At 34.2% G+C, this 24,035-nt stretch overlaps 1 protein-coding gene across 2 annotated transcripts in view; it reads left to right on the forward strand.

The window, feature by feature from the left end:
- Positions 1 to 267: 267 nt before the first annotated feature.
- The window catches only part of TAOK3 (TAO kinase 3), a 96,319-nt gene continuing 72,551 nt past the window's right edge, over positions 268 to 24,035 (forward strand). The window contains exons 1-4 of one of the 2 annotated variants that reach the window (XM_007455844.1): positions 268 to 370; positions 11,085 to 11,299; positions 20,204 to 20,275; positions 20,669 to 20,770. In XM_007455844.1, the coding sequence (XP_007455906.1) occupies positions 11,180 to 11,299; positions 20,204 to 20,275; positions 20,669 to 20,770 (294 nt within the window). In that variant the 5' untranslated portion in view covers positions 268 to 370; positions 11,085 to 11,179. Of the gene's footprint in view, positions 371 to 11,084; positions 11,300 to 20,203; positions 20,276 to 20,668; positions 20,771 to 24,035 lie in introns of those variants that run through there. The other variant, XM_007455845.1, reaches the window with a different exon arrangement.

Below are 24,035 nucleotides of genomic sequence, written 5' to 3' on the forward strand. Positions count from 1 at the left end.
TTGGACTCATACAGACCGGTGGAAGCCTCAGTATAGATTCTGAAATCTAACGACACATTTGTTTACCTGATATTGTTTGTGAGACAGTAGCTTGTGTCTTTGTTGTGAAAATCCTACCTTTTACATTTGTCATCCACAAACTGATGAAGATAACATTTTAACTTTATATTGTTACATTTGTAAATATTTCAAACTATCATGTTATCAATTATTGCTTCTTGAATTTTGCCCCTATAATTACATATTTTATTATTCTTTTTTCATAGGTGCACCATAAATACAAAAGACTGAAGTTATAAAAGAGAAAAAAAAAGATTGCTGCTAAAATGAGTCTGAGCAATACAGTATATTTTGTGCCATACACGAAAAGGTATTGTCCATAAATCCATGACTTAGCTTTCTCCCGTAAAATGGGAACAAATTGTGTTTTCTGGTTTTTCTATGAGGAATTTTTATTATATTTGTGAGAAAAATTAAAAGGAATTAATAAAATTAGGATAAAATATTCTTTTATAAAAAATTTTTAGTTTCAAATTATTTCCTTATAGATTTTCTTTATTTTCAGTTATAGCTTAAAATATGGAGAATTACCTGGCTAAAGTTATTTTATCCCTATTATCAAATTATTTTCTGGAAATATATATTACCATTTTCTGTTGTAGAGATTTGTAATTAGACTTTGAGATAAAATTTTTTCATATCACTTTTCCTCTAATTACAGAAGTAATAGGCTTTGCAGAACATTTAGAAAATAGAAATAAACAAAAGAAGGAAATAAAAAATAACCTGAAATCCCAATACCTACTTCAGATAAAACACAAGTTTGCAAAGAAATCCAAATTTGTAGGTGAAAGAAACCTTGTCTCCCATCTTCACTGTTGCATCACTCCTATGCTCTACCTTATACCCTGCCTCTTTTACTAAAATAAATCAAAACAAAACAAGTAGAAACTGCCATGTAGAAACTCCCTGTAGAAGGAAAATACTTGGTCAGAGAATGTTCCCATTCTATTCTTCCAGGATTGTATAAAGATGACTGTTTCCTTATGCCCTCACCAAAAAAATGTATCTTTTCTCTATTACTTTATCAATTTGGTGGGTGAAATGAGGTGTCTTGCTATTTTATTTTTTATTTCTCTGATTATTAGTGAAATTATATATGTTTCATATCATTAATAGACACTGCTTTTTGCTTTTTTAATTTCCTATTTGTGTCCTTTGAGTGTGTGTGTTGGTGTATGTATATGTATATGTTCACCTCTCTGATATTAAGAATAACTTTACTGTAACATATTTTGCAAGAACCATCCCCAACTTACTTGCCTTTCAGTTTTGTTTATTGCAACTTTTTAAAGCAATAATTATTAATTGACATTCAGTAATCTGAACATATTAAGTAGCATAACGTTTTAATGTGTGTGTGTGTCTGTGTGTGTATCCATCACATGATGAAGTTAGTAAACATATCTGTCACTCCCAAAAGCTTCTTCATATCCTTTTTCAATACCTCCCTAACCTCTTCTCACCCCAGCCCTTTCCCTAGGTCACCACTGATGTGCTATCACTCTAGGTTAGTCTGCATTTTCCAGAACTTTATATAAATTAAATCATAAAGTATTGATGTGTTCTCTATTTTTGTTCTGGCTTATTTCACTCAGCATAATTATTTTGAGATGCATCCATGTTGTAGCATGTATCAATAGTTCATTTTATTTCTGAGTTGCATTCCACTGTCTGCAAGTACTACAGACTGTTTATCCATTCATCTGTTGATGGATGTTTGGATTATTTCCAGTTTTGACTATTAAAAATAAAGCTGCCATTAACTTTCATGTACAGTGCTTTGTATGGACATTTGCTTTCATTTTTCTTGGGTGAATACCTAGGAGTGGAATGGCTATGTCATATGGTAGATGTATGTTTCACTTTTTAGGAAACTGACAAATAGTTTTCCAAAGTGTTTGTACAATTTTTACATCCTGCCAGCAGTGTCTGAGAGATCCAGTTACTTCAAATCCTTGCCAACACCTGGTATGGTCTGTCTTTTTAATGTCAGCCATTCTAATAAATTTGTAGTAGTATCTTACTGGGATTTTAATTTGTATCTCCCTAATGAATAGTGATGTTAAGCATCTTTTTTTTTTGGCTTAGTTGCCATCCATTTATCTTTCTTGGTGAAGTGTGTGTTCTAATGTTTTTCTCATTTTTAAAATTTGGTTGTTCATGTTCTTTTAATTGAGTTTTGAGGATTCTTTATATTTTATGAATGCAAATCCATTGTGAGATATATGTTTTGCAGAGATCTTCTACTGTGGCTTATCTTTTCATTTTCTTAACAGGGTCTTTCAAAAAGAGTATGTTTTTATTCTAATTTAACCTTTTTATCCTTTGTGGAGTGTGCTTTTGTTTTTATATCTAAGAAATTCTTGCCTAACCCAAGGTCACAAAGATTTTCTCTTGTGTTTTCTTCACAATTTTTTTAGTTGTATGTGTTACATTTAGTTCTATAATCCATTTGGAGTTAAGTTTTGTGTATGGTGTCAATATGAATCAAAGATAGACATATGCAATTGTTATGGCACCATTAGTGGAAGATGTTCTCCATCTTCTATGGACGAAATTCAGTTGTCCATAAATGTGTGGGTCCATCTTCCATGGAAAAAATTCAGTTGTCCATAAATGTGTGGGTCTGTTTCTGTACTTCCTGTTTTGCACTGATTTATTTGTGTGTATATATATATATATATATATATACACACAAATATATATATACACATACACACACATACACACCAGTATCAGTGTCTTGATAACTGTAATCTTAATGATAAATCTTGCAATCAGGTTATGTTAGCCCTCCAATTTTGTCTTCCTTTTTCAAAGTCGTTTTGGTTGTTTTAGGTCCATTGCATTTTCATATGAATTTGAGAATCAGTTTCTCAATTTCTCTTTCTAAAAAGTACTCAATATTGAGTCTTCTGACCTATAACCACAGTATAACTTTTCATTGTCTTTACTTCCTTTCATTATTATTTTGTAGTTTTCAGTGTACAAGTCTTACAGATCCTTTGTCAGATTTATCCCTAAGTATTTCATTTTTTGATGCTATTATAAGTCATATTTAAAAGTTTAGATATCCATTTGTTCATGTATAGAAATATAATTGAGCTTTATATATTGATCTTGTATTCTGCAACTTTGATAAACTCACGTATTAGTTCCATTGAATTTTCTACACAGGTGATTATGTTGTCAGTCCAACTTCTTTCTTTCCAGTCTTGCTACTTTTTACTTCTTTTTTCTTCCCTTGTTGCACTTATAGAACATCCAGCACAATGCTGAATAGAAGTGTTGGAGCAGACATCCTTGCCTTGTTCCTGATCATAGGAGGAAAGCAGTTGGTCTTTCACCATTATATTTGACATTGGCTGTAAATGTTTCATAGATTTCCTTTATTAGGTTGGGGATGTTACCTGATATTCCTAGTTGGCTCAAGAGTTTTTATCAGGAATGAATTTCGGATTTTGTCATATGCTTTTTCTGCATCTTTAGAGATGATCATTTGACTTTTTTTCAGTTTGTTGATATGGTGAATTACATTGATTCTTTTTTTTTTTTTAACTGATTTTTGAGTGTTAAACCAACCTTGCATTCCTGTAATAAATTCCACCTAGTCATGATGTATTATCTATTTTATATATTACTGAACTATATTTGCTATAATTTTGTTGTGAATATTTGTATCTATAGTCTTCAAGAATTTTACTCTGTTGCCTTCTTTCTTGTAATGTTTTTGTCTGGCTTTGGTGTCAGGGTAATACAAGCCTCATAGAATTAATCCTAGAAAGTATGTCTCCTTTTCCATTTTCTGAAAGAGATGTGTAAAATTAATATTGTATCTTTCTTAGATGTTTGGTTGAATTAACCAATTAAGCCATTTGATTCTGGAGTTTTCTTTGTGGGAAGATTTTAAATTGCAAATTCAATTACTTTAATAGATGCAGAGGTATTGAGGTTATCTGTTTCTTCTGGTGTAAACTTTGTTGATTTGTGTCTTTCAGAGAATTTATCCACTTCATCTAAGTTGTTGAATAATAATTACACAATGTTGTACAATTTGCATAATATAATACTCCCTGATTATCCTTCTGATATCTATAGAATCTGTAGTGATGTTATCCCTCTCATTTGTGATACTGGTAATTATGTCTTCTGATTTTTTTTTTTCCTGATCAGTCTGGCGAGGTTTATAAATTTGATTACTTTTATCAAAGAACCAGCTTTGCTTTCATTGATTTTTGTTTTTGTTTTTGTTTTTCTATTTCATTGATTTCTGCTTTAATCTTTATTATATCCTTTCTCTCCTTACTTTGGGTTTAATTTGCTCTTTTTTTCCTGGTTTTTAAAAAAAATAGTGGAAGCTGAGGTCATTGATTTGAGACCTTTTCCAAAACAGGAGTTTATTGCTATAGATTTCCACATGAGTACTGCTTTAGTGGTATCCCACGAATTTTGATGCCTTCTGCTTTCATTTTAATTAGGATAAAAGTATTTTCTAGTTTCTCTTTTGGTTTATTTTTTGACCCATGTATTACTTTTTATTGTGTTATTTAGTTTCCAGTATTTGGGGATTTTTTTCATATTATCTGTCTGCTGTTGATTTTCTAATTTAACTCCATTGTGTTCAGAGAATATACCTAGTATAACTTAAGTCCTTTTAATTTATTGAGTCTTGTTTTATGGCCCAGAATATGGTCTATCTTGGTAAACGTTCTGTGTGCACTTGGAAAGAATATGTATTATGATGTTTCTGGGTTTAAACATCAATGTTAATAATCATATTTCAATGTCAGTAATCAAATTGGTTGATAGTGTTGTTCAAGTCTTCTATATCCCTACTGATTTTCTGTCTATTTGTTCTATCAGTTATTGAGGAAAGGATATTGAAATCTCCAACTACAATTGTGGATTTGTCTATTTCTCCTTGCAGGTAAATCAATTTTTAATCATGTATTTTGAAACTTTTTTTATTAGGTGTATAAACATGTAGGATTGTTATATTCGCTTGATAAATTGATCCAATCTTTTTATCATTATGAAATAATCTTTGTAATATCTTTGCATTGAACTCCACGTTATCTGATATTAATATAGCTAGCCCAGCTTTCTTTGGATTAGTATTGTGTCTTTTTCCATGCTTTTAGCCTACTTGTGTCTTTTTATTTAAAGTGTGTATATAGACACATGTGTACACATGCATGCATATATGTATTTATATTTGGATACACATTTATGTATTAATCCGCTGTCCATACTCAAGTGATACTATACCTTTTTGTGTATAGTATGATAACTTTACAGCACTGTGCTTCAATTTCTATCCTTCCCAACTTTGTGTTCTCATACGTTTTACTTCTACATGTTATAAACTCACAGTATATTGTTATTTTTGTTTAAACAGTGAATTATACTTTAAAGAAGTTTAAATAATGGGGGGAAATCTTACATATTTAACCAAATAGTTAACCATTTTCAGTGCTTTTTCAATGTTTTGTAAAGCTCTATTTCCATCTGGTATGATTTTTGCTTATGTCTAAAGGATTTCCTTTAGTTTAGCATTTCCTATAGTGCTGGTGGTCAGGTCATGAATTCTTTCAGCTTTTTATGTCTAAAACCCTCTATTCTGCCTTCATTTTTCAAAAATCCTTTTACAGGACACAGAATTTTAGTTTGAACTTAGCACTTTAAAAATGTTGCTCGATTGTCTTCTCACTGGTATTATCTCCAGTGAAGAATCTGCTGTCATTGTTGTCCTTACATAATGTCTATACATAATGTGTTTTCTGTCTCTGGCTGCTTTCATGATTTTTGCTTTATCACGTTTTGAGCAATTTATTATGATATGTTTGGTGTAATTTTCCCCATTTTTATTATTCTCATTCTTGTTCTTGAGCCCCATTGACCTTCTTGGATCTGTGGTTTATAATTTTCATCAGAATTGTAAGTTTTTTTCACTATTATTTCTTCAGATATTTTCTCTGCCTCAACATCTCTCTCTTCTCTTCAGGGACTCCAATTAGGTATATACTAGTCCATTTGAAATTGTTCCACAGCTCACTGATGCTATTTTTTTTGGTTGTTTATTATTTTGTTATTTTTTTTCTCTGTATGTTTCATTTTGGTTAGTTTGTACTGTCATCTTCAAGTTCATAAACCTTTTTTTCAGAAATCTCATCTGCTATTCATCCCATGCAGTGTATTTTTCATCTCGGACATTGTAGCTTTCACCTCTAGAGATTCAGTTTGTGTCTATATCTTGACTATCTCTATGTGTTTGATAATTCCTCAATATTTCCTAACTTTTTAAATATATGGAATACAGTTGTAATAAATGTTTTAATGTTCTTATCTGCTAATCTAGCAACTATCATCTATATCAGTCCTGGATTGGTTTCAATTGATTTTTCTCATCATTATGTGTCATATTTTCCTGTTTCTTGGGATGCTTGGTGATTTTTTTTTTTTTTTACACATTGTGAATTTTACCTTTTTGGATATTAGATTTTTTTTTAATTCCTTTAAATATTTGTGAGCTTTGTTCTGGGACACAGTTAAGCTACGTGGAATAATTTAATACATAAAGATCCTGCTTTTAAATTTTGTTAGGCATCCAGAACAGCACTTAGTCTGGTAATTTCCTGCTACTAAGATTAGACTCTTGTAAGTACTCTAAACAATTCCCCATGAATTATGAGATTTCCTATTCAGGCTAGTGGTAACAGGCACTATTTACAGCTCTTCATGAGCCCTAGGTACTGTTTTCTTTAATTCTTTCATATAGGGTTTTCTTCCACCCTGCCTGGCTTGGCGTAGTTTTCTCACTTGCATGCATAGATCAGTAGTCAGCTGAAGACTTGATGGGAACTCTCTGCTGATCTCCATGTCTTCTTTCTGTGCTGTTCTCTTCTATTTAGTACTGTGCCCTGAGAACTCTAGCCATTTTGGTCACCCTGGACCCTCATCTCTGGAGTGCCCCAGGCTCTAATTGGGTTTCCCCACCCCCTACTTTCTGTGCCATGGCCAGGACATTAAGTTGGGACAGTTTTAGCTCTCCTTGTTTGCTGTTCCTCTGTCTGGGATCACTGTCCTTCTCTGCCTGATATCCATTGTGTTAAAATACCATAATTTCATGTTTTTCCAGTGTTTTAGTTGTTTCTGGTGGATAATAAATCCAGTCCTGTTACTCCATCTTGGCTGGAAGCAGAAATCCATTCATTATATTTTTTAAGATAAATAAGTTGTGTATTATCAAGCTTAGTGATTTTAGTTTATGGCTTTTGCCTCTGATATCTTGCTCAATAACTAAATACTCATCTGCAAATTATTTTAGAAGTTTTTATGATCTCATTTTTTTTATTATTTTAATATTATTTTATTTTAAATATCATTTTAATATTTATTTCTTTCAAAAAATCACTTTAGTCTATAGTATGACTTAGTAGTCTGTGTGTGTCCTCCAAATGGTTATCCATAGTACTTAGCTTTAATCACATTGAAGCCAAAATATTCAAGTTTAAAATACATCTTGGTGATTGAAAAGATTTTAGTTCTCATAAATTTGGTTCATAGATCTTTTTGGTTTTCCTAAGAGAAATTTTGTAATTTGCTTTTTTTTTTTTTTTTTGGCATGATCTCAAAAGGCATGTCTTTGATTTAATCCGTTGTTTCTCTTTTCTATTCTCTAAGCAGTGAAGGCAATAGTACTTTTGAACTTTATGTACTTTGTTGCCTAACAAGTAACTAAATTTAAGTTATTTTTTCAATAGTATTGATATACTGACTTTATGCTTGATTATTGGCATTCATGGCTTGGCAGGATGACTACTCATGATTACAGATGCAGTGTTGTGGGGGAATCCTTTTTCCTGTTTAAAAACCTTCAATGGCTACCCATTACCCTCAAGATAAACTCCAAATTTCTTAGTATGGTTTAAAAGAATTATTGTGATTTTCCTTGGCTTATAAAGGAATTTAGTCTTGCCTGACACATAGTAGTGCTTAATAAATGTTAGCTGTTACTATTTCAATATTACTCAGACCAAACTGCTTTTGAAACAGATTTATCGAGATATAATTTTCTTGTTTTTTTAAAATTACATTTTATTCTACATGTGTCTCCAAGGAAATCAAAAAGAAATACAATTAATTTGTGATGTTGGGGGGAAAAATCTTTGCTTTTACTTGTTCAACAAAAATATCTGAATCAATTATACTTTTATCAACTTTCCCTTCACATCCTAGCATTCTGTTTTGCCATCCACTGTGTATTTCTCACACATATCTATCTCAAAGTTATCTTGAGAGGGAGAGTGAAAACAAAAATCCAAATTCTAAAAGATAGCGCTTAATCAATGTTAAGTCTATCCACAGTTATGTATATTAAACAGAATTATGTCTATTGCATCCTTATAAGCTTCTGAAAATAAGCATATTTATGCTAAGAAATGTCATTGTAATATACAAATAAATAAATTTTTCCAAAATTTAGATTATTGTAAACTAAAATTAAGCTAATTTGTGATTTAAATGACAATTTATTAGCTCCTTAGAAATCAGTGTTCATTGTTCTTTGCGTTTGTCTAAGTAAACTGTCAGGTATAGAAACTTTTAAATACCACTAATGATGCATAGGTACAACATCACACCTAAGGGAATATACTTCAAAAGCAGAATTATTTTTTCATAAAAGAGATAGCAGCTGAATCATAATATATTTTAACACCAGTGTTTTTCTCACCAAACTGTCCTCTCCAAATCTACATAGTACCAACCAAAAAGAAAAAAGAAAAAGAAAAATTAGTTAGGAAGCTACATACTCCAAAGCACATTGCATGTCTTACCTCTATTGTCAGTCAGATATCTGGGATAAAATATGTAGTCTCTACATAGACAAAGCTTTCACCGTGAAAGTAAAGGAAGATCCAGCATGCTGGCTAAGTGACATTTTCCAGTTGCCTGTTGCATTTGTCATTAACTAGAGAAAGTGTCTATGTAACTATTGGTCAGGAAGAATATATACTTCATCTTGCAGTCTTGTAGACTGTTTGATTAACCCATTAATGGGTGGATCAAGTCAGAATAATCACCTTTATGTTTCTTTAGTCCCCTTTTGGAAATTTCTTCTTTTGAGGTTTTTTTCCCCCTGCGTAACTGATAATTTACCTGTTCTTTTTCTTTTCTTCTCCTCAGAAATCTATTGTTGATATTTTAATTTTCTTATCTTTAATTCCTATTTGTTTTCAATTAGCTAGGACAAAAGTCATGGTTATTACCCCTCTCCGTTTTATTTTTTTTTAACTTTTAATTTTATATTGGAGTATAGTTGATTAACAATGCTGTGATAGTTTCAGATGTACAGCAAAGTGATTCAGTTATACATATACTTGTTTCTATTCTTTTTCAAATTCTTTTCCCTTTTAGGTTGTTACATAATATTGAGCAGAGTTCCCTGTGCTATACAGTAGGTCCTTGCTGGTTATCCGTTTTAAGTATAGCAGTGTGTACATGTCAATCCCAGACTCCCTAACTGTCCCTTCCCCCAACCATTCCCCCCTGGTAACCATAAGTTCATTCTCTAAGTCTCTTGTGAGTCTGTTTGTGTTTTGTAAGTAAGTTTATTTGTATCACTTATTTTTAGATTCCACTTTCTCTTTCTCTGACTTACTTTACTCAGTATGACAATCTCTAGGTCCGTCCATGTTGCTGCAAATGGCATTATTTCATTCTTTTTAATGGCTGAGTAATATTCCATTGTATATATGTGCCACATCTTCTTTATCCATTCCTCTGCCAATGGACATTTAAGTTGCTTCCATGCCTTGGCTGTTGTAAACAGTGCTACAGTGAACATTGGGGTGCATGTATCCTTTTGGACCATGTTTTTCTCTGGATATATGCCCAGGAGTGGGATTACAGGATCATATGGTAGCTCTATTTTTAGTCTTTTAAGGAACCTCCATACTGTTCTCTGTGGTGGCTGTACCAATTTACATTCCCACCAATGGTGTAGGAGGGTTCCCTTCTCTCCGCACCTTCTCCAGCATTTATTGTTTGTGGATTTTTTGATGATAGCCATTTTGACTGGCTTGAGGTGATATCTCATTGCAGTTTTGATTTGTGTTTCATATATAATTTTCATACCAAACAATTCACCCATTTAAAGAGTACAACTAAAGAGTTTTTAGTATATGAACAATTGTACAACCATCACCACAATGAATTCTAGGACATTTCACCACACTAAAAAGAAAGCCCATACCCTTTAGCTATCACCCCCAACTCTCCTTCACCCGCTAGTCTCTATAAATTTACTTATGCTGGATGTATTATATAAATGGAATCATACAGTATGTAGTCTTTTGTGACTGGCTTCCTTCACTTAGCTTAATGTTTCGCCTGTGTTGTGGTGTGTATCAGTAGTTCATTCCTTTTTATCCCTGAATAATATTCCATGGTATGGATATACCATATTGTGTTTATTCATTCACCAAATGGACATTTGGGTTGTTGCTGAATAATGCAGCTACCAATATCCAAGTTTTTGTGTGGACGTGTGTTTTTATTTCTCTTGGGTATATACCGAGGAGTGGGAATTTCTGGGTCAACTTGTAACTCTGTGTTTAAGTTTTTGATGAACTCCCAATCTGTTTCCCAAAATGGCTGTACCATTTTACATTTCCACCAGCAGTGTTGGAGGGTCTGAATTTCCCCACATCCTTACCAATACTTATTATTTGACTTTTTGATAATAGCCATCCTAGTGGGTATGAAAATGGTATCTCATGTGTTTTTAATTTTATTTGTCTAAAGACTAATGGTGTGGAGCATCTTTTCATGTGTTAGTGGACATTTCTATATCTTTGGAGTAATATCTATTCAGATCCTTTGCCCATTTTTCTTTTGGATTACTTGTCTTTTTATTATGAATTTCTAAGACCAAGATGCTTTTTATGGATAATATGAATCTGTAATTGCTACCAAACAAAATGTATAATAAGTTAATGTTAAACCTTATTTTTCTACAGGTACTGAAATTTTACACACACCCCCAAATATTTGTCAATGAGAGAGAAAGCTGACTGGGATATCAAAAGCAAAGTGCTTGCACATACTGGTCATCATGCGGAAAGGGGTGCCAAGGGACCCAGAGATTGCTGATCTGTTCTACAAAGATGATCCTGAAGAACTTTTTATTGGTTTACATGAAATTGGACATGGAAGCTTTGGAGCAGTTTATTTTGTAAGTAATTAAAAATTGTTTAGATCAAATTATGAAAGTTTAAATTCTGTACATTCTAACTATTACTTGTAAAATGCACTTGGTTTTAATGTTTATTCTACAAATTAAATGATGTCTACAGTAGAGGCGGATAGTCATTGCTGAAGAGCCAGTCTTAGAATTCTAGGCATCATTCAAGTCAATGGTATCCATATCAAATGACTGTGCTGTCAAAGTAGTGCAAAAAAGTTACAAGCTTGAGTTTGAACCCTGTTCATTTCCCTTACATGCCAAGCTCTTTTCTGCCTCAGGGCCTTCATATATGCTATTCCTCCTGCCTAGAAAACTGTACATTTTTTCCCCATTCCTGTCTAACTCTTGTTTACCATACAGGTATCAGTTTAAGTGTTAAATCCATGTGATAGCCATTCCAGTTCAACCCTCCAGCACTAAATTAAGACTTTCTTTATGGTCTCATAACACCCTATGCTTGTACTTTGTTGCATTTGTCACAGTTATAATTGAATAATTATGTGTGAGATTTTTTGATTCATGTATGTCTCTCTTACTAAATAATAAGCTCCATAAGGACAGGAATTATATCTACTTGTTCATTGCTATATCCCCAATAGCTAGTATAATGTCTGAATAGTAGGAACTCAGTAAATGATGGATGGATGGGTGGATGGACAAGTGGACATCTACGCAGACAGATAGACTGACAGATTTTTAGTAACAATCGTGTTAAGTCAGTATCTCAGGTTAAGGGATACAAGGCTTAACCCCGTTGCGTCAGTTTAAATTCCAAGACTGTGATTATCTTCTGATGACAAAAGTGAGAAATGACTGAAATGTTAACATAAGTCATTCACCTGAAATTCATTGCATGAAATATAGTTCTTTATTTCAATAACCTTAGAAGTTTGCAACCTCAAATTAACACATACTTCCTTAAGAGTACTAGTTCATTAAAGCAAGTAATATTTAAGTAATATTACCTATTTCTCCTCCAAACCTGTTAGCAAATAATTTCTTTCTTAATCAAACAGTATTTGACTTTTTAAGTGGTCCTTTATGTCCTTCCATCTGGATAGGGCTTATCTTTAGTTGGCCTCTTCCAAATGGGATTTTATTAATTGCATCTTGAACTCACCCTTTTGTTTCTAGCCAAATCTTCAGCCTGAGTTTTCTCAGAATGCTCTTTCGTGCCTTCATGTCTATACTCAGCACTACCACCACTTCTCCCTCACCCCCGTCCAATACTTGGCTCCCACTCAAGTACATTTTATCATTAAGTGACCTTCCATTGCTGAAGTGGATGCTAATTTTCTAGTTAATACCCTCATATTAGTCTTTGGGCTTGGAGCAGCATTTACGGCCCAAAGTCCTATCTTTCTCATTCACTGAGGCACATTTTTTTAAAAGGATTTTTTAAATTACAAATATATCATATATACAGAAGTGTGTGTAATACATTCACACATATATTTTAATATATAATTTAAAGAACAATTAAAACGTAAATCCCTTTATAACCACCAGCCAGGCCAAGAAGAATATTGCCAGCACCCCAGAAGCCCCTTTTTTGTTAGAAGAATCCACTATGCTGAATTTTATGATGATGACTTTCTTATATTTCTTTATACGTACCCACTTACTTCTCTACCCCTAATAATATAATTTGGTTTTGCCGGTTTTGAACTTTTTAACAATAGAAACATTCTGTATATATTTGGTTGTGACCTGTTTGTTTTGCTTAGAGATACTTTCTTCAGTCAGTCATCTTTTATTACTTTCATTCTGTTACTGTATAACTAATTCATCATCTCAGAATCTCTCTTGGCCAGAGTCAGAGAGTAGTTGCAATCTCTGTTTGACTCTTCTATTTTAAAAATCAGCCAGACCACTCTCAAAGTTCTCTTTTAGAATAAATACAATAAACCAAATGTGCTTCGAAACTTACTAACATGCCTTTTGTGCTGGGGAAAAAATGAGACCTACATTGCTGTAGAAGACCCAGTGCTTTTGGGACTAAGTCCTGTCTGTTTAGCTAGAGTATGGTAGTTCCCCCTTATCCACAGTTTCGCTTTCCACGGTTTTAGTTATCTGCGGTCAACCTCAGTCCAAAAATATGGAAAAATCCAGAAATAAACAACTCTTAAGTTTTAAATTGCGAGCTATTCTGACCAGAATCATGTGAATATGTGTTATTTGTTGATAATGATAGACTATAGAAATCACAAAGATACCTGGGTGGCTTTGATACTGAAATGTAATCATTAACTATATATTGCCTGTATACAAAAGTGTAGAGTACAGGCCCTTATAAACCCGTAAGGCACTTGAAAAACAGCTTAAAGGGGAATTAACTGATACTTTACTATAAAACTTAAAAAAGCCTTAACCTTTTATCTACAGTGGTCACATAGGTGCACCTTAAATATGGATTTTCTCACGGGCCACAGTAATATGACCCATGTTGCTCCTCCCTGTTGACAGATTCTTCCTCTTCTCACTCATACCATTATAACCAAGAAGACTACCACCTCTTACTTGGACAACTGCAATAACCTCCAAACCGATCTCTGTGCATCCATTCTGGTCTGTCTCCAGTCTTTTGTCCACACCACAGTGAGCTTGAGGGTTGGTGGAGAGCGGAAACACGTAAATATGATCACATCACCTTTTCTCTGTAAAGCCTTCAGGGGGTCTCCTCCTCTGTTCTTAGGCTAAGTTCAACTTCCCTACTGTAGGCAGCCTATAAGGTCCTTCATGAGGTGATCCCTCTATACCTGAACTGTATTCCCTCTTATTCTCATTGCTCTAGTTATTATATAAAAGTTTTCTTTTAATCATCCATCATAGGATCTTTGCATAAACTGTTCTCTCTGGAATGTTTTCCCCTGCCATCTTCATCTTAACTCCACTTTATCCTTTATCTCTCAGCTGAAGGCTCATTTATTCAGGGAAGCCTTGCCTGACGTGCCTAATCACATCCCCCATTTTTTGGTTCCCAAAGTAACACATACCCTTCTTTGTAACACATATAACAGTTGCAATTTTATATTAATTATGATTTCATTTTTGCTGTCTATACTACTAGAAGAGAGATAGGCACTAGGCATACTTACAATTCTATCCCTAGCATTTATCCCAGTACCTGACAAACTTTGAGCACCTGGTGAGTATTTGAATTATGAAGAACTCACAGAATTTGGAACTGCTAATTAGTACTTTTCATGAGTCAGAATCATATTAGCAAGCTGTAAAGACCAGAGTCTAGCAACCAACATTTTTATACGTCAACACTATAATTCTGTTTGACTTTTTGTAGTTTACAGCTTTTACACAGAACGATGCCAGGAAATATATTAAAAGTGAATTGTACGCTGGCACGGCTCTTGTAGAATCAATCAGTTGAGAATATATATTATATTCAGAGAAAATTGAAACTATTGATGAAATATCTCTGTGTATATGGATTTACATAAGTAATTCAAAAATTAGCATGAGTATGGGCTTCCCTGGTGGTGCAGTGGTTGAGAGTCCGGTGCAGGGGACACGAACCCGTGTCCCGGTCTGGGAAGATCCCACATGCCGCGGAGCGGCTGGGCCTGTGAGCCATGGCTGCTGAGCCTGCGCGTCCAGAGCCTGTGCTCCGCAACGGGAGAGGCCACAACAGTGAGAGGCCCGCATACCGTAAAAAAAAAAAAAAGAAATAAATTAGCATGAGTAAAACTGAAATAGTAAGAAACTCTATTAAAGGAAGATAAAAAGGACTGAACGTGTTCATTTTTGTAATCACTTAAAAGACAACTATAAAGTTTCTGGGGTTCTAGTGTTGCCTTGTTGAACTCAGCATATCATCCATAATCCACCTAAAGCAAATAATTTAGTTTTGTTCTTCTGGGTATAAATACCTTTTAGTTTTAGTTGAGGCTTAATAAATAGGGCAAAAGGAAAAGCTTATGTTTAATTTTTGTATTTCTCCATAAACTAGTAAAGAGTTGACAGTAATCTAAATGTAGCTGGAAATGGTTATAAAAATATCAGAAACACATATGTAGTAAGTCCTCAATAAATGTATTTTGAATCAGTGATTTTTTTTTTATTGGGAGTATAATTGCTTTACAATGTTGTGTTAGTTTCTGCTGTACAATAAAGTGAATCAGCTGTATGTATACCTATATGCCCTCCCTCTTGGACCTCCCTCCCACCTCCACCCCCCCGCCCATCCCACCCATCTAGGTCATCACAGAGCACAGAGCTGGGCTCTCTGTGCTTTACTTTACTTTTTTTTTCCCATTTATTTATTTATGTATTTTTTAACGTCTTTATTGGAGTATAATTGCTTTACAATGGGGTGTTAGTTTCTGCTTTATAACAAAGTGAATCAGCTATACATATATATATATCCCCATATCTCTTCCCTCTTGCATCTCCCTCCCTCCCACCCTCCCTATCCCACCCCTCTAGGTGGTCACAAAGCAGTGAGCTGATCTCCCTGTGCTATGCGGCTGCTTCCCACTATCTATTAGTTTTTTTACATTTGGTAGTGTATATATGTCCATGCCACTCTGTCACTTTGTCCCAGCTTACCCTTCCCCCTCCCCATGTCCTCAAGTCCATTCTCTAGTAGGTCTGCATCTTTATTCCTGTCCTGCCCCTAGGTTCTTCATGACCTTTTTTTTTTTTTTTTTTAGATTCCATATATATGTGTTAGCATACGGTATTTGTTTTTCTCTTTCTGACTTACTTCATTCTGTATGACAGACTCTAGGTCCCTCCACCTCACTACAAATAACTCAGTTTCGTTTCTTTTTATGGCTGAGTGATATTGCATTGTGTTTATGTGCCACGTCTTCTTTATTGATTCATCTTTTGATGGACACTTACGTTGCTTCCATGTCCTGGCTACTGTAAATAGAGCTGCAATGAACATTGTGGTACATGACTCTTTTCGAATTATGGTTTTCTCAAGGTATATGCCCAGTAGTGGGATTGCTGGGTCGTATAGTAGTTCTATTTTTAGTTTTTTAAGGAGCCTCCATACTGTTCTCCATAGTGGCTGTATCAATTTACATTCCCACCAACAGTGCAAGAGGGTTCCCTTTTCTCCACACCCTCTCCAGCATTTATTGTTTGTAGATTTTTTGATGATGGCCATTCTGACCATTGTGAGATGATATCTCATTGTACTTTTGATTTGCATTTCTCTAATGATCAAAAGATGTTGAGCATTCTTTCATGTGTTTGTTGGCAATCTGTATATCTTCTTTGGAGAAATGTCTATTTAGGTCTTCTGCCCATTTTTGGATTGGGTTGTTTGCTTTTTTGATATTGAGCTACATGAGCTGCTTGTAAATTTTGGAGATTAATCCTTTGTCAGTTGCTTCATTTGCAAATATTTTCTCCCATTCTGAGGGTTGTCTTTTGGTCTTGTTTATGGTTTCCTTTGCTGTGCAAAAGCTTTTAAGTTTCATTAGGTCCCATTTGTTTATTTTTGTTTTTATTTCCATTTCTCTAGGAGGTGGGTCAAAAAGGATCTTGCTGTGATTTATGTCATAGAGTGTTCTGCCTATGTTTTCCTCTAAGAGTTTGATAGTGTCTGGGCTCACATTTAGGTCTTTAATCCATTTTGAGTTTATTTTTGTGTATGGTGTTAGGGAGTGTTCTAATTTCATTCTTTTACATGTAGCTGTCCAGTTTTCCCAGCACCACTTATTGAAGAGGCTATATTTTCTCCATTGTATATTCTTGCCTCCTTTATCAAAAATAAGGTGACCAGGGCTTCCCTATTGGCCCAGTGGTTGAGAGTCTGCCTGCCGATGCAGGGGACACGGGTTCATGCCCCGGACTGGGAAGATCCCACATGCTGCAGAGCGGCTAGGCCCATGAGCCATGGCTGCTGAGCCTGCGCGTCTGGAGCCTGTGCTCCACAGCGGGAGAGGCCACAACAATGAGAGGCCCGCGTACCACAAAAAAATAAATAAATAAGGTGACCATATGTGTGTGGGTTTATCTCCGGGCTTTCTATCCTGTTCCATTGATCTATATTTCTGTTTTTGTGCCAGTACCATACTGTCTTGATGACTGTAGCTTTGTAGTATAGTCTGAAGTCAGGGAGCCTGATTGCTCCAGTTCCGTTTTTCTTTCTCAAGATTGCTTTGGCTATTGGGGGTCTTTTGTGTTTCCATACAAATTATGAAATTTTTTGTTCTAGTTCTGTGAAAAATGCCATTGGTAGTTTGATAGGGACTGCATTGAATCCATAGAATGCTTTGGGTAGTATAGTCATTTTCACAATGTTGATTCTTCCAATCCAAGAACATGGTGAATCAGTGATCTTGCTTAAGGTTACTGAGACCTCTGAGACTATTGGAAGTGTTAAGTATGAATGTAAGTTTCAAGAATAAAACTTGAAATGTTTAGAAGTTGTAATCATTCATAATACAGTATGATGCATTGGAAAGCTGAAACCCCATTGATAGTTTCCTTTCTCTATACTAAAATATTGATTTGTTTTTAAGTTTCTGTTTCAGTTCTGAATTTTAACTAGTATAAAATGGATTAAAAATTTCACATCTATATATAAATGGAAATGTTTTCAAATTTCAAGTCTCTGCCCAGTAGATAGGTTCTATAAGCAAGTATACTTATCAAATTCTAAGTGATAACTCTATAAATGTAAAGAAATACATTTTTATTTTAGGGTGATTCTTTTTTCATGTCTCTTATTCCAAATAAGCCTTGATTATAAATAACCTTAATAAGCAATTAGATAATACTATCAGATTCCATTTGTGTGGGCCTTTTATTTTTCTTTCTATAAAGGGTACAGATTTGTTTTTTAAAAACCCCATTAAAAGTTAAAATTCATCATTGTGTGAGCATTTTCTAAACATTTCCCAGGCTCCTTAAGCTACACAGTACATAGATTCCTACCCAAAATGTCCTCTTTACAGACACAGTCACTCTAACCTTCACTGTATTACTGAATTTACATCAACTTTTCTTTCTTGTTGTCATCTAAGCACAGTCTTAGTGTTACATTTTTATTTTATTTATTTATTTATTTATTTATTGGCTGCGTTGGGTCTTCGTTGCTGTGCTCAGGCTTTCTCTAGTTGTGGCGAGCAGGGGCTACTCTTCGTGGCAGTGCACACACTCCTCATTGCAGTGGCTTCTCTAGTTGCGGAGCACGGGCTCTAGGCACACGGTCTTCCATAGTTGTGCCATGTGAGCTCAGTAGTTGTGGCTCACAGGCTTAGTTGCTCTGAGGCATGTGAGATCTTCCTGGACCAGGGACTGAACCTTTGTCCCTTACATTGGCAGGCGTATTCTTAACCACTGAACCACCAGGGAAGTCCCTTAGTGTTACATTTTAAAAGTCAGCAAAATGTGAGAGATCTTTGTTTTTAACAAAAGTCAGTCTGTACCTTCTAAATGAATAAAATACCTAAAAAATGCCTGTACAGAGTCCTGCCGACTTGAAAACTGTAACTAGTGGATACCTTGCTTTTGTAGTATGTACTTTTACCTTAGTGCTTGTACAAAAAATGTTTTTAGTATGTGTCCATTTTCTCTGCATTTTGGCATTAATTAAGACTCTGGGGTTGAATTCTTTTTACATCAACATTATTGTTTATTGTTGGAATTAAATTTTTTTTTAATTAGAAAGAAGACATTGCTCTATCTGAGGAGCTTCTTTAATTGTATTTTAGAAACTGATTAGACCTTTTTCTATTAAAATTGGTGACCTTATTTTACCAGAGAGTGAATTCCAGTTTTACTTCAGAAACACTGCTATTGCTTTATTAGTCCACAATAGTAATATCATAGAACCAAAGTAGCTTACTTACATCAGGGGTATGACACTGGTGCAGAGCCCTGTTATTAAAGAAGGCTAAGATTAGATAATGTTTAATGTCTTATATTTATTTTTCTGAAAATTTTTAGAAATAGTTTTAAATTTCTTAAGTAAATTTGGAGGAAAAGATGATTACATCTGAGGTATTTATGATTTTCAGGCATGCTTTCAATGAACTGTTATATTTTGAGTATGGAGAACATATATAGAGATAATTATGAGACAAGGCAACCTTTATAGATGAATACATACACATAAATGTGTGTATGTATTTATGTGATACATTCTTACCGTAAAATATAAGTACCTTTGAAAGTGGAAGTCCCTCTTAAGATTAATGTTATCCTTTGCTGCACTGTTTAATACAGTAGCCACTATTTAAATTTTAAGTTAATTAAAATTAAATTTAAAATCCACTTCCTTAGTCACACTAGCCACATTTGACGTGCTACTATATACGATGTAGATATAGAACATTTCCATCATCATGGAAAGTTTTTTCAGACATAATAATATATCTGATAATCCAGGGATTACCACTGATATATTTTCTGGTATAAATTCTTTCATAATTTTTTCTACACATATACTCATTATTACTATTTTGCAAAAAGAAGATCATATTGTACACGTTTTTTTTGTCATGATATTTTTTACTATTACCATATATACATATTGATTACCTCATTCTCTTAATGTTTATTTCATTACATGACTGTGTCATATTTATTTAACTGGTTCTTCATTGGTAGACATTCTACATGGTGAAGCCAGTATGGATATTTTGGAAATATGACTTCTTTGATTGGATATGTTTTGTTAAACCTTAATCCCTTTTTACATTATAGCCTTTGAATGTACATGGAAAGGGATAAAGAGAAGTGGTACCTTGAAGTGGGGTGGTAATGTCTGTCTAGCCTATCAAAAGTTGCAGCATCTTTAGACTGTGAGAATGAAGGGTGAAATGTTATAAAAGTAAAGTCAAATATTTAAGTTAAACTGGCTGAAACATCGTTCATTCTCTCTAACCTTTTTTCCCTACTCTCTTAACACAGGCCACAAATGCTCACACCAATGAGGTTGTGGCAGTTAAGAAAATGTCCTACAGTGGGAAGCAGGCACATGAGGTATGTTAAAGACATTGTGTACCTAAACTGACATAAGCAGGTTAATATGAAATTGACAGTAGAAACAAAGTTCTTTAAGCATTTCTTTATCACAGTTCTTTTTTTCCCTTCTTGTGGAGCATATAATAAACGTTCCTAATATTCTACCTCAATCAACTGTTTTGTGGAATAGAACATGGATTAGTGTAATGGATTTATTATAATATATTTGGTGATTGATTTAATTTATAGGTACTAAAACAAGAAATAATGCAAGTTTAAATTGCTTCTTTATGTATTAAACATTCTCTTTGTCCATTTAAAATAATGAAAAGACTATTTTATATGTATACTTGAAAATAAAATACTGTTTTCCGTTCAAAAATTATGATATTTTCTTTCTGACTTAAATAGAAATGGCAAGATATTCTTAAGGAGGTCAAATTTTTACGACAATTGAAGCATCCTAATACTATTGAATACAAAGGTTGTTACTTGAAAGAGCACACCGCTTGGGTAAGTAAGAGGACCTCTATTGTCTTTTTATTTTTTCCTATTAAAATTTTTTTCTTTTCCTTTTTTTCTGTTATCTCTTTGGTCTGTAAAATTATCAGCCCATTTCTGTCCCATGTGATTTTTGTTTGTCAGTATTTAACATTTGTTACTTCAGAGTGTGCCATTATGGTATACATTCTGTAAGTTTAAGCATAACATCTAGTCTATAGGAAATTTTATTCTTAAACACTCAACAAAGAGAGAGTGAATAGTTAACATCACTTTATAATGATTTATTTGCAAAAGCAAAAAGCAGTGCCTTTTATTCTCATCCAAGAATTTTTATCTTTGTCATGTCTCATCCCCTACTCCAATTCCCCCCAAATTTGGAATTATGCTTGATATTACCATCACTGTCTAAGTTTTTTACCAAACAGAGCCTAGATTATGATTAACCTATCTTCTTACTATATATATATATATTTTTTTTTTTTTTTTTTGCGGTACGTGGGCCTCTCACTGTTGTGGCCTCTCCCGTTGCGGAGCACAGGCTCCGGACGCGCAGGCCCAGCGGCCATGGCTCATGGGCCCAGCTGCTCCGCATCATGTGGGATCTTCCCAGATTGGGGCACGAACCCGTGTCCCCTGCATCGGCAGGTGGACTCTCAACCACTGCACCACCAGGGAAGCCCATTCTTACTATATTTTTATTTTACATGATTTTGTTTCTGATTTTAGGTTAGCACATTAGACATTGTCTAGAGCAAGTAAATGCTATACCTTGTACTTTATGGGATTGCATATTCCAATTTAAAGTATTAAATATCACTATCATTTATTGAATACTTACCAATGTACAAGTCCTTTCCTGTACATGATCTCCAATTAGGGAATGGAATTTTTGTTCCCAGATAGAATATCAAAGGTTAAACATAAACCTTTCTGCTCAAGCAATTCCTAAGATATTTAGAGCCATTGCTTCTGTACTGAGCAGAAGAAATTAATAAGAGGAGTATCTCATTCTATGGAAATCAGTTCTCCGGCAATCTCAGCTGTCTTGAAGGAGTCAAGAAAGGGATTTTGAGCAGGCAGAATAAATGTTACAAAATCAAGTGCTAGATAACATGTGTTTCAAAACTTCAGAAAATCCTCCGAGCTCTTATTTGAAGCCTATTTACTCTTAGATTACATAGAATGCTAATAAGTTTGGTTACCTAGTGTTTGTCTATAAGGATTTGATAGGCTAATTAGAAGGAACTCATAGAACTAAAGCTGCTGGAGACATGCATACAAATAGCCATAACTAATTTGACCTGAAGGAAGAAGTTGGGGAAGTTAGAAAGCAGACCTAACAATTTAAAAGCAGAACAACTAGAGCTGATAATTGTCAAGGGCAAACAGCCAGCCACAGCTCAGGTGCCCTTGTGTTATGGAATAATTGGGAAAAGAATGTTTGGGACATAAATACAGAGTTAACATGTAATTTTAAAAATAGACACATAACTATAAACATACTCTAGTCGGTTCTAAAGTTCTATGTTCATTTTCCTTATACTCAGTTTAAGGAAATTATATGTGTGTATTAATTTACATAATTTAAGAAATTAGAGGGAATTCCCTGCCGGTCCAGTGGTTAGTACTCCGTGCTTTCACTGCTGAGGGCCCAGGTTCCATCCCTGGTCAGGGAACTAAGATCTTGCAAGCCGTACAGCGCGGCCGAAAGAATAAATAAACAAATAAAAAATTTTTTTAATTATAAAAATTAAAATAAAAGAAATTAGAAAACTGAGTAATACAGTTGAGAAATGTTTCCATCAAAACTGATTAAAAATATTGTTTGTCAATTATACCTTAATAAAGCTGAAGAAAAAAGAAAAATAGTGCACCTAAAAGGCTAATGTTCACTATAATATTCACTTATGTGGACTCTTTCATTTCACAATAAGAAATAAAATTAATGTTTCTGAATCTGCTTACTTTTTTTTTTAATAATAAATTTATTTATTTATTTATTTTTGGCTGCATTGGGTCTTCATTGCTGCGCATGGGCTGTTCTCTAGTTGCGGCGAGTGGGGGCTACTCTTTGTTGCGGTGCACGGGCTTCTCATTGCCGTGGCTTCTCGTTGCAGAGCATGGGCTCCAGGCGCGCAGGCTTCAGTAGTTGTGGCACGCAGGCTCTAGAGAGCAGGCTCAGTAGTTGTGGTGCACAGGTTTAGTTGCTGTGTGGCATGTGGGATCTTCCCAGACCAGGTCTCATGCATTGGCAGGCGGATTCTTAACCACTGCGCCCCCAGGGAAGCCCTGAATCTGCTTACTTTTAATATAAAGCAGAAAACTATAATAAAGTTTCTAAACTTTAAAGTTTCTCATATTGTTTTAGATTATTCCAGAAATGGAATAATTTTTATACATTATGTATATTTAATTACATCTATAAATATATAATAAATTTAATAAAGTAGATGTATGTCTTTATTATATATAATAATATATATGTATGATATATGATATGTACTGTGTACCTTGCTATTGGAATAAATTCAGAAGAATATAAGATGTGTATGTTATGTACAATTATATATTATAATAATATATGACATATAATAATATATAATATTATATCTCATATCCTTCTAAAATATTCCAGTAATGCAGGGTACATAATACATAAATGTTTTCACATTAATTTTTTTTAATGAAGGAACCAATATATTAATAGTAGTTGTGTCTATGTGATTATAATTTGTATTTCATAATAAGCATGTTGTGTTTTTTTAGAATAACAAAATAATAATTTGTAGGTGTGTGTGTGCTTGTGTGTATATGTGTGGAGATTGGTCACTGAGCACTCCAGTTCTGACCTTGGCTATAAATCAGTAGTAATTTGGAATGCCTAAAATATCTAAGATGAGAGTAAAGAGTTTTCTCATTTTTGCTTTTCACAAGCCTCCCAACATTGCAAAGCCAATAAATATCAATATTAATGTAATAGTATTGCTCTAGAAATATTTTAAGATATAAATTGAAATATTCCATCTCTCAGGAATTCAAGCTAATGTAATAATACATAGCAGGATCCTTTTTTTTTTTTTGCGGTACGCGGGCCTCTCACTGCTGCGGCCTCTCCCGTTGCGGGGCACAGGCTCTGGACGCGCAGGCTCAGTGGCCATGACTCACAGGCCCAGCCGCTCTGCGGCATGTGGGATCTTCCCGGACCGGGGCACAAACCCGTATCCCCTGCATGGGCAGGCGGACTCGCAACCACTGCGCCACCAGGGAAGCCCCT

Source organism: Lipotes vexillifer, unplaced genomic scaffold (genome assembly GCF_000442215.2).
Source record: "Lipotes vexillifer unplaced genomic scaffold, Lipotes_vexillifer_v1.1 scaffold970, whole genome shotgun sequence".
NCBI classification, from domain to species: Eukaryota; Metazoa; Chordata; class Mammalia; order Artiodactyla; family Lipotidae; genus Lipotes; species Lipotes vexillifer.